This window comes from Notothenia rossii, assembly GCF_949606895.1.
Source record: "Notothenia rossii genome assembly, chromosome: 10".
In the NCBI taxonomy this organism is placed as follows: Eukaryota; Metazoa; Chordata; class Actinopteri; order Perciformes; family Nototheniidae; genus Notothenia; species Notothenia rossii.
This window is the reverse complement of record NC_136908.1, coordinates 62527278-62538604: the sequence shown is the minus strand read 5'-3', so window position 1 is coordinate 62538604 and position 11327 is coordinate 62527278. Positions and strand designations below refer to the sequence as shown.

Sequence of the window (11327 nt, the reverse complement as noted above, 5' to 3'; positions counted from 1 at the left end):
CTCTATAACTCTTCACCCTTCACTGAGAACTTCCACACCAACACTATGAGCAATATATCATTACCATCAATACAAAACACTCGCTGCTATATAACATGTGCAATATATTATTATTATCAGAGGTGGGAAGTATTGGAGTACAAATACTTCATTACTGTTCTTAATGTTTCTGGTACCAGTGCTTTACTCCACTACTTATATTTTTGACGTCTTTTTACTTTGACTTCTTACATTTTGAACACAAATACCTGTACTTTCTACTTCTTACACTTTGAACACAAATACCTGTACTTTCTACTTCTTACATGTTGAACCCAAATACCTGTACTTTCTACTTCTTACATGTTGAACACAAATACCTGTACTTTCTACTTCTTACATGTTGAACTCAAATACCTGTACTTTCTACTTCTCTCATTTTCCAAACAGGCTGGTTCCTTTAGTCTGAATGTGTGTTTGGTGGCGTGATCATTATTATTTAGAGTCATTGCGTGCCTATTGATTTGAACACGATCCGTGTATCCATCATTTCCTGCTCTTCTCTAAAGAAGAGGGACCAATGAAAACGTTGTCATGTTGCCGTTGGTCACCATGGAAACATTCATTAGCTAACAATGACATTATTGTTCTATTAATATAAAGGGAGGTCAGGTACTCTTTAAAACAGCTGCTAGTTATGGGTACTTTTTACTGAAGTACATTTCAAAGCCTCTTTACTTTCACTTGAGTAAAGAAGTTTAGTCAGTACTTCTACTTTCACCAGAGTATTTTTAAACACCAGTATCTGTACTTCTACTTGAGTAAATGATGTGTGTACTTTTGCCATCTCTGATTATTATTATTAACAATGTAATATGATAACGTGCAATTACGTATCTGCCAATACATCTTTTTTGCAATACTGTTCATATGTACATTAATGTGACCGTCTGTTTCCTGTAGATATTTAACTGCTCTTTTTACGGCACTGTTAGTCTACAGTTTTACTATTACACTGCTGTGTTTATTGTATTTGTGTAACTCTGGCACAACAGTCTTAGTTCAACAAAAAATTCAGTTTAATATTTAATATTCCATCTGTAACACGGACCACCTGGGACGGTTATAACACGGACCACCGGGGACGGCTGTAACACGGACCACCTGGGACGGTTATAACACGGACCACCTGGGACGGTTGTAACGCGGACCACCTGGGACGGCTGTAACACGGACCACCTGGGACGGTTATAACACGGACCACCTGGGACGGCTGTAACACGGACCACCTGGGACGGTTATAACACGGACCACCTGGGACGGTTGTAACACGGATCACCTGGGACGGTTGTAACATGGCACATTTACAATGATGGCTCATTTGCTCAATGATCAATATTGTTGATTGGTGTGCATTATCCCTGTAAAAATGAACCATAACATACTGTACAGTAAGGTGTGTGCGTGTGTTTACAGTATGCCACATATCAGAAAGAGGAAGACAGACAGGGGAGTGCCCCTTGCTCTGCTGCAGAGGGCCTCAAATGAAGTTCAGGAGGGCAAATCAATCAGGGCAGAGGCAAAGTCCCTGGATATATGCCATGTCACCCTGTACCGGTTCCATGGAGAGTCAGGGATCCAAATCACCCCAAAGAGTGGGCTACTGGACACCCAAGAAGGTGTTCCCTACAGAGCAAGAGATGAGACTACCTGATGGAGGCAGCTGATTTATACTATGGTCTCAGCTCAAAGGAGGCAGGTCTTCATCATTAAGGTAGAATAGGCTATCATGGAAGTGACTTTTACACCTGCCACAACGGTGAATTAGATTAATTCCATCTGGTGTCCTGTTTTAAGTTATGTTCATTGTTCTTTGTTTGTAGGAGGATGTGTGAAACCCTATTAAAATCGTGTTGCCTTAGAATTTGACAGCTTTCCCTCTTTTTTGTCATGTAGTTATTAACACGTTACAACTGTCCCTGTACACAGGGACGGTACGGGACGGTTGTAACAGTTGAGTTGTTTTTTTAAATACATTTTCCAACCTGTATTTATTTCATAGAAACATCTTAAATACATTGTTTCAGTAGTTGACACATTGAGAATGTACAATATAGCAAAATGGCTATCCTAGTGTAAATGTTTTTTTACTTATTGGGGAAAACCCAAAAAATCTTATCTAAGTGTCTGTAAAACATTATATATATATATATATATATATATATATATATATATATATATATATATATATATATATATATATTTAAAACATAATAACTTACTTGTAAATTCGATTAAAAAAAATGTGTGTTCCAGTTCTTGAGTTTGGGATAGGCCTATATCTTTCAGTAGGGACTAACAATTATTTAAGTTCTAAAAAAATATTAATTAATATTAGTACGATAACATCAGAATCAGACTTGCTTTATTTTTCCTGCAAATGGGAAATCAATATTTGTACAACACAGCATACAGTGCAGGTAAAGTTAGGCGAATAGTTTTACGAATAAAACTAAGTATGCGCAACATGGATAATAACAAACCTGGCAACCACTCTGATCGCTCTTATCACTTGTCCGGGTGACAATCCCACTTATAATTGTTCTATTATCCTAAATACTGTTAATCATGCATCAAAACAACCCTTAATAAATGTCTATATTTGTATTTGTTACCTGAAATTACTTTTTGTGGTAAAAAAAAAGCCCTGTTATCTTAGTAATGAATGGTTCCGCTCTTATTCTCATCGGACCCTTTTAGCGACGGACCAAACGTTGGAGCTGCAGAAATCCAAATCACACATTTTGACATTTTTAGCTCCCTTTTATTGATTATTTAGCGAAATCATGGCTGAAAAACCAGTGAAAGTGTGAGTTTACTCTTTAACTACTTAACGATTACTTTAATGACGCCATTTATCTTCAAATATTGAGTATTTATGTGTTTTTTCAAATGTCACTTTAACCATGATGCGACAGAGGGTCTGTTTACGTCGATTTTTTTTGTATTATATTATACATTTTTCATGCATATATAACGATTTTCATTCCTAAATACGCTTCACTATTGTATTTCTAAACTGTGGTGCATCAAATTGTTCTATAAGTGCGTTTCAATTCGTCACGATATGCGAGGAATCTCATGCAACATGTGTTTCATTTAAGCGTTTTAATTAATTGGCAGCTGTTTTAACATCACAAAACTTGACTTGAATGCATTAAACAACATCCTTAATGTGTAATTTAAAAATCGGCATACATCATACCTGAATTATTAGATTATAAGGGATTTTTTTATCTGACATAAGCACAATTTTGAGTTTCAACTGGTTCCGTTTCGGTTGTTTTCAAATGTTATTGATGAAAAAAGCGGGTGTTGGTCATGCAATGTCAGCCGAATCAAAAAGTTGTGTTTCATATCTTCCCGTACTTGTTTACCAACGATTCAGACACCATTAAGACTATAAAAAAGTAGTTTGGTGGTAAAAAAATACTTAAGTTTTGGATGGGTTTTGAGTTTTTTGGGGTCCTAAATCCTTTTATTTGAGTTTTCTGTGTCCTTTTAATAATAATAATAAATTATATTTCTATAGCGCTTTTCTTGAAACCAAAGACGCTTTACATTATGAGGGAGGGTAGACTAACAAGGACAGGCAAAAAAAAAAAAAAAAAAAAAACAGTCAGGTACTTTAAATGCTGTTTCGGTTCAAATTCTTGCTCAGACTGTGCTTTAGAGCATGGAGTCTGGGAGAGCGTATTCAAATGAGGTAGAGGTGTGTAGCTTTTGGGTGTTATGGTTTCATTACAGAACTCCAAATTACCCCAAAAAAAACAAATTATTCAACTACGAAAAGTAATTGTGAAGTAGAATTTGACAAAAGAGAGAGCAAACCTCCACCAAGTCTAATGCATTCAATGTTCTGACGTTACTGAGCCTGTTAGTGAATTTTCCAAGTTTTGAACCAATTTTTACTTTTCCAACATCATTGGTTGGTTGAGAGGTGTGGGGGGGGGCTTATGGATACAGAGTTGAAGAGGTGGGTTTTGAGGCGGGACTGGAACAGGGTGAGGGACGAGGCCGTTTCTCAATCTCGAGGATGCTGGCTTGGTAGTCGCGTACTTCCTTCAGAAACGAAGCAAGTATACTTCCAAGCCACGGCTTCGGAAAACGAAGAAGAATGGAACAGGCTAACAAGTGTGCCACTCTCTCTAACGGTTTCAACATAAACTGTACCGAAAATAAATACCTCACGATGTCTATCTAATTATGAACTTGCTTTACTTTCACGGAACATATTTTTGGTGATAACAAACCAATGCAACAAAGTAATATATTTACCAACACATGTTCTACGCCACTACATACTTACATTTAATGTGTGCTGCGTCGGTTCAGCCATTCTCCGCAAGGGTTTTTGAAATTGGTTTGTGCGCAAAGCATTGTGGGGATTTGAAGGACGCGAAGTCTACCCATGTGCAGCCTCGAAATTTCCCCCAAACCAAGGACGCGGCCTCTGTGGAATTCCAAGTATGCTGGACATTGGAACGGTCCTGCTGCGCCACTTGATGACGTAGCATCCTTGAAATATTGGCTTGGAAGCCAGTATCCTTGAGATTGAGAAACGGCCTCAGACTCACGGAGGTCTTGGGGGAGGGAGTTCCAGAGCTTGGGGGCTGCCACAGAGCTCCGGAGTTTGGCCTTGGGGGGGGAAAGCAAACCGGCTGAGGTGGATCTGAGGGACCGGGGGGGATGGTAGAGGATGAGGAGGTCAGTGAGGTAGGGGTGGGGGGCCAGATGGTGGAGGGCTTTGTAAGTGAGGACCAGGAGTTTGTAATGGATGCGGTGAGAGACGGGGAGCCAGTGGATGTCTTTGAGGACCGGGGTGATGTGATGCCACCATTTGGTGTGGGTGAGGAGTCTGGCGGCTGCATTCTGGACACGCTGGAGTCCACTGACCCTGAGGGAGGTGGAGCTGATCCCGTAGAGGAGTGAGTTGCAGTAGTCAAGGCGGGAAGTGATGAAGGCGTGAATGAGTCGCTCAGCTGCGGGGCGGGTGAGAGAAGGACGGAGTTTGGCGATATTGCGGAGGTGGAAAAATTAGGTTTTGACAACTTGGCGGATGTGGGGCTCGAGGGAGAGGGTGGGGTCAAATATAACGCCACGGTTGCGTGCCTGGGTGGAGGGGGGAACAGGGGTGCCATCAGTGGTTGCTTTTGACGAGCAAAGTGACTCTATATGGAATGAATGTTCTTACTGTGTTTTTCTCATGTTGTGTATTTGCTGCATATATTAAAGTATAAACGTGTGTGTGCAGCTTGGCGTGTGGAGACGTCGAAGGCCGGCTGAACGCTCTGTTTAATCGGGTCCAGGCCATCCAGAAGAAAGCCGGACAGTTTGATGTGAGTCAGAGACAGATTTCACATTTAGAAAAACAGAAACGTTGTGTTTTTTATGCTCATTTGTGCCTTTTCCCCTCAGCTGCTGCTCTGCGTCGGAGAGTTTTTTGGGACGACCCCTGAGGCCGAGGCAGAGTGGCAGCTTTACAAAACTGGAGCTAAAAAAGGTAAAATAACCGTCTTCATGTTTACTTCTACGTCTCGGAGGGAAACAGTGTACTTTTAACTCCACTACATATATTTAAAAACCTAAGAGAGATTACCAATACAAACTCAATGTGGTGTTACAAAGTAAAAGGTCTGACACACGCGTGCAGAGAACCTTTTTGGGAACTTTTTCAGAATCTTTACTCATTTTAATCAACCCTTAAATCAGTGCTTTTTGCGATAACCATTCGCAGCATGTCGTGCCCCGTATCTTACATGAAATAAATACAATTTGTTTTTAAACGTTAGTGCATCTGTGCTCAGCCTCTCATCACCCGGCAGATATTTGATAACGTTTAGCAAAACCACGAAGACTGATATTTGTATTTAAGAAATACATATATTATTTAACTGTGAAAAAAACATGTGGAGACATTTTGAACTTTACACTTTGATCGGCTGATAAAGAAACCAGTTCCTTTCAATCATTACCATTACTAGAAACATACCAGGGTTCTTACGGTCATTAAAAACCTGGAAAAGTCATGGAAATTCAAAATGCTGATTCCAGGCCCTGGAAAAGTTATGGAAAACAATATTTTATCCCAAAGTTTTGGAAAAGTCATGGAAATGTAACTAAAGTTGCATCAAATATAATTTATATTTTAGCTAATCGCCGAAATAGTAATACTATAGCTGTGTCCCAATTCAGCGGCCGCATCCTCCTGAGGATGCATTCTGAGACCGCATACGTCACTTCCGTCAAACGAAGGCTGTCCCAATTTTTAAAAAAAGACAAGACTCCTCCAAATGCAGCCTTCTTTCCCCAGATTTAGAGGATACATCTGATGCACACTCCGCGGTCTACCATGTCCCAGGATGCAACGGGTGACGGTGACGAATGAGTTTTAAAAAATATATATGGCTTGTAACGTCCCATCAACGGCTACAACGGTTTCAGCTGGATTCGTTTTTAAATGTACTCACCCAAATAGTAAACGACATGAAAGAAAAGTAAACCTATTTAATTTGTGTATTTAAATATACGGGCAATTGGAGATGTCTTCTTTATATTACAAACATAAAATAATATGAAGTGAAAATATTTCTAAACCCTGTTTGGTTTTCAAATTGTTGGGATTCATTATAAAGCTAATTTATTTATTTAACTGCTTTTGTTTTACAAATCTTACTGCAACCATTTTGTTTTGATAGGGAGCAAGGAGCAGACTGCGCAATTTATCCAGATGCGCGGGGAGAATGAAGCCCTCTTCACGGGAGCCTGTTGCGACCTCGGGAAAATAATTTAAACATATTATATAACACCAAAATAAGTACAGCTAGATCTGACTCCATATTGAACAGTTTTGAAAACAGTTTTGAAAACAGTTTGAAAACAGTTTGAAAATATTTTGCCTAGTGTCAGAAATTATTACCGGCCCTTGTGACTGCAGCTGGTTGCTAGGTGACGGGGGCGGCAAAATCTAGGGGTAACTGCCGGTGACGTACAAGGACATGCTCCGTAGACCGTCTCATTTCGCAGTCCGCGGAGGACCCAAGCTGGGTCCTCCGCGGACTGCGAGGGCCTCTGAATTGGGACACAGCTTATAATGATAATAAACACTGTATGGTATAGTAACGAAACGTAAAGTGGCTTTTAACTGACGAGGTGTTTGGGTGGTGAGAGATTTGAGTTGCGTTAGCGTGTAGAAGCTAGTAAGCCGATTGGATTTGTTTAGAAACAACATGTTTCATGCAGACCTTATTTTCCTGTTCCATGGTCAAATAAACCATTTTCAATGATACGCTGAGAAAGAGTCATTTTTTTGGTCATGGAAAGTTAGGTAAAGGTCCTGGAGAAGTCATTGGTGAATAAGTATATGAACCCTGATATAAGGATCACAGAAGATTTTACAATAAGGGAAATCAAACGTTGTAATGTCTTGTTTTTGAAGCTAAGTCTCCTCTCGTTTCCCCCTCAGCTCCGATCCACACCTACATCCTGGGGGCAGCGAGTCAGGAGACGGTGAAAAGTTTCCCGAGCGCCGACGGCTGCGAGCTCGCCGACAACATCACGTACCTGGGTGAGAGTTAAAGAAACCACCAGAGCGAGAGCCTGGGAAACTCTGAGAGACTTTTCATCGATATTTCATTTCTACTTTCGAGCTGTTTTCAAGTATCAAGCATAATGGACCTACATTTGATTGATTTGATGTTTGAACGAGCGATATAGAGAACGTTCGGCTGTCATTTGTTAAATACTGTTGGAGTGGTAAGCAGGCCTTTTGAATATTTGGGGAGTTAGGTGGTCCGTGTGTGTTTTATTGGTTAAGTGGTCCCTCCCTGGTATGGAAAGGTTTGAGGAACCCTGGTGTTCAATGCATGTTGATGTGTTGTGATTTTAAAAAGGTTATCATCTGGCCGGAGACAACAGCTGGAAGCGAGCCATGTGGCTGAAGCGGCCCCATTTTCTGTTTTTCGTGACAGTTGATCAATGGGGACTGTCCACGACGCTATACACAAAAAAACTAAACTAGTGACCTGTTGATCTGAATCTGTGTGTTTCAGGTCGTGGTGGTGGTTATTAGGGCTGCTCAATTAATCGTATTTTAATCGCGATTACGATTATGGCTTGCAACGATTATGAAAGCAACGCAATCGAAATAAAACGATTATTTTTTTATAATTATTACTTTTTTTTATACTTTTTTCAGTTGAGTTATACTTAAAGTTCAGGGTAATCAACTGTTAAAAACTCACTGTTCACATTTTTTTTTTTCAATAAATAGATGTTTTCAAAGTAAATGGAAAATCCTGATATCAATTATTGACCCAAATAATCGAGAATATAATTTTTGCCATAATCGAGCAGCCATAGTGGTTGTTCAAGTGATGTAGTTAAACCTGTTGTCGTGTGTGTGTGTGTGTGTGTGTGTGTGTGTGTGTGTGTGTGTGTGTGTGTGTGTGTGTGTGTGTGTGTGTGTGTGTGTGTGTGTGTGTGTGTGTGTGTGTGTGTGTGTGTGTGTGTGTGTGTGTGTGTGTGTGTGTGTGACTGTGTGTGTGACTGTGTGTGTGACTGACTGTGTGTGTGTGTGTGTGTGTGTGTGTGTGTGTGTGTGTGTGTGTGTGTGTGTGTGTGTGTGTGTTTCAGGTCGTCGTGGTGTGTTCACGGGCGTCTCAGGACTCCAGATAGCGTACGTCAGCGGGAGGGAGGCTCTTCAGGACCCCCCGCCCGCTCACTGCTTCACCTCCAAACACCTCTCAGCCCTCGTGGCCCCGCTGACAGGAAACTCCAAGTTCAGAGGGGTCGACATCCTGCTGACCTCCCAGTGGCCCCGGGGGGTCTGGCACTACGGAAACACCCCGGTAACACGCTCAACATACTGAATGTCCTCTTCCAACATGAGAGTCACATGATAACAAAGGTATCAACTGTAGCTGTGAACATGACAGGATGTGTGATTACCTAGAAGAGCATCAGGACTGTTTGAGGCATATGATAGCTATGTGATTAACATGATGATTCAGCCTCTATGGAGAGAGACATGTGACAAGCATGATCATTTCTGACGTGGAGCTAATCTGAAGTAAACATTGAATACTGCTTTCTATTCCTCCATCTTGAGACTGAGTAACTCCCTCTCTTGGATATCAGCATGTGAAGGACACTGTTCAGGAACTAGTTGATGCTCTGTAAGTGATGACTCCTTCCATTCTGGAGAGGATCACAGATACATGGATCCTGAGACTCAAGCTCAAACTGGGGACCAGGGATTATAAAAAAAATTGCGATTTTGAGAAAAAGTCAGAATTCTTAGATTCTTTGAAAAAAAAGTCAGGATTTTGAAAAAAGTCAGAATTTTTATTGAAAAAGTCAGGATTTTGAAAAAAAAGTCAGGATTTGAAAAAAGTAAAAATTGTTTAGAAAAAATCAGAATTTTGAGAAAAAATCAGATCTTTTGAGAAAAAGTCAAGATTTTGAGAAAAAAATCTGAGAAAAATTCATATTTTTGAGAAAAAGTCAGAATTTTTGAGAACAAGTCAGAATTTTCAAAAAAAGTCAGATTTTTTAGTATTTTGTTCATGACAGGATGTATGATAACAAGAACCGGTATTCCTCCATCTTGTGACTGTGGAACTCCCTCTCTTGGATATCAGCATGTGAAGGACACTGTTCAGGAACTAGTTGATGCTCTGTATGTGATGACTCCTTCCATTCTGGAGAGGATCACAGATACATGGATCCTGAGATTCAAGCTCAAACTGGGGACCAGGGAGATTCTTCTAACACAAGCCCTTAGGATAGAGCGAATCATCTCAAATGTAACCGAAGCGCAATATGTAAAACATGACCCCTAACCCCCTGCTGTTGTTCTCCTCCTGTGTGTTTCAGGAAGTGAACACCAAGTTCTGTGGCAGCGGTTCTGTTGCTAACCTGGCGGATCACCTGAAGCCCAGATACCACTTCGCTGCTCTGGAGGGGGCTCACTACGAGAGGCTGCCCTACAGGTAGCTGCTCACCTGGGGGGAACACCTGTCCATATTCATCATGCTACAATACGGATCTGATGAATCCTTACTTCATAGTTGCTATGGTAACTGACTGTGTGTGTGTGTGTGTGTGTGTGTGTGTGTGTGTGTGTGTGTGTGTGTGTGTGTGTGTGTGTGTGTGTGTGTGTGTGTGTGTGTGTGTGTGTGTGTGTGTGTGTGTGTGTGTGTGTGTGTGTGTGTGTGTGTGTGTGTGTGTGTGTGTGTGTGTGTGTGTGTGTGTGTGTGTGTTTCAGGAATCACGTTGTTCTGCAGGAGAACGCTCAGCACGTCAGCCGCTTCATCGCCCTGGCCAGCGTCAACAACCCCGCCAAGAAGAAGGTGATAATAATAACAAAAGTACTTTGTATTTTGGAGGCGTCTTTCATTACACCTAAGGTCACCTCACAATTCAATCAGGTTAAAAACAGTAAGGTGTGTGTGTGTGTGTGTGTGTGTGTGTGTGTGTGTGTGTGTGTGTGTGTGTGTGTGTGTGTGTGTGTGTGTGTGTGTGTGTGTGTGTGTGTGTGTGTGTGTGTGTGTGTGTGTGTGTGTCTTCAGTATCTGTACGCCTTCAACATCGTCCCCATGAAGGCTCTGGAGGCCTCTGAGCTGGTGAAACAGCCTCAGGACGTGACGGAGAACCCGTACAGGTTCTGCAGTACAGACAAGACGGGCAAACAGAGGCCGAGCTTCAACACCACAGAAGAAGAGGTACACATGCTAACATGCTAACGTGCTAACATGCTAACGTGCTAACACGAGCTATGGATCAGCACGTGTTCATTAGTTTAGATAGAGAGCTGTCACTCTAACTTCAGGTCCGAAAGGTGCTTTTCGTGTCGATATGATGCATTTTTGAATAACTCAAATGCCCTCTGTCCTCCCCGTGGTGCGTTCAGGAGCCGGCTGGACAGTTTTTCTTCGACCTGAGTAAGAAGCAGGGCGGGGGCTTCAGGGGCCGCGGGAGAAAGAGAGAGGGAGACAGACGAGGAGACTTCCAGAGAGACGAGAACAAACAGCCGCGAAGACACCGTGAGTTCAGAGGGAAACACACCTGGGTTATTGATATCTGACATGTAGCATTGAATTCAAACTCAGATAATCACAAAATAGCATCTTTAATAATACATGTATGTTGATTTCCTACATGCTAACAGCAACAACTGTACTGTAAAGTATATCCATAAGTAGAAACGGCTTTATTTTACGTTTTAAAGAGCATTTGTTGGTAAAAGGTATCAGTAAAGTATCAGTAAGTATCATTAACCAGTACAC

General features: G+C 41.3%; 1 protein-coding gene across 1 annotated transcript in view; it reads left to right on the top strand.

Annotated features, from left to right (window-relative positions):
• Positions 1 to 2729: 2729 nt before the first annotated feature.
• cwf19l1 (CWF19 like cell cycle control factor 1) overlaps positions 2730 to 11327 on the top strand; it is a 12477-nt gene continuing 3879 nt past the window's right edge. The window contains exons 1-9 of the mRNA XM_079654550.1: positions 2730 to 2848; positions 5294 to 5378; positions 5458 to 5542; positions 7505 to 7606; positions 8674 to 8888; positions 9916 to 10031; positions 10307 to 10391; positions 10611 to 10763; positions 10952 to 11084. Of these exons, the coding sequence (XP_079510676.1) occupies positions 2826 to 2848; positions 5294 to 5378; positions 5458 to 5542; positions 7505 to 7606; positions 8674 to 8888; positions 9916 to 10031; positions 10307 to 10391; positions 10611 to 10763; positions 10952 to 11084 (997 nt within the window). The 5' untranslated portion in view covers positions 2730 to 2825. The remainder of the gene's footprint in view (positions 2849 to 5293; positions 5379 to 5457; positions 5543 to 7504; positions 7607 to 8673; positions 8889 to 9915; positions 10032 to 10306; positions 10392 to 10610; positions 10764 to 10951; positions 11085 to 11327) is intronic.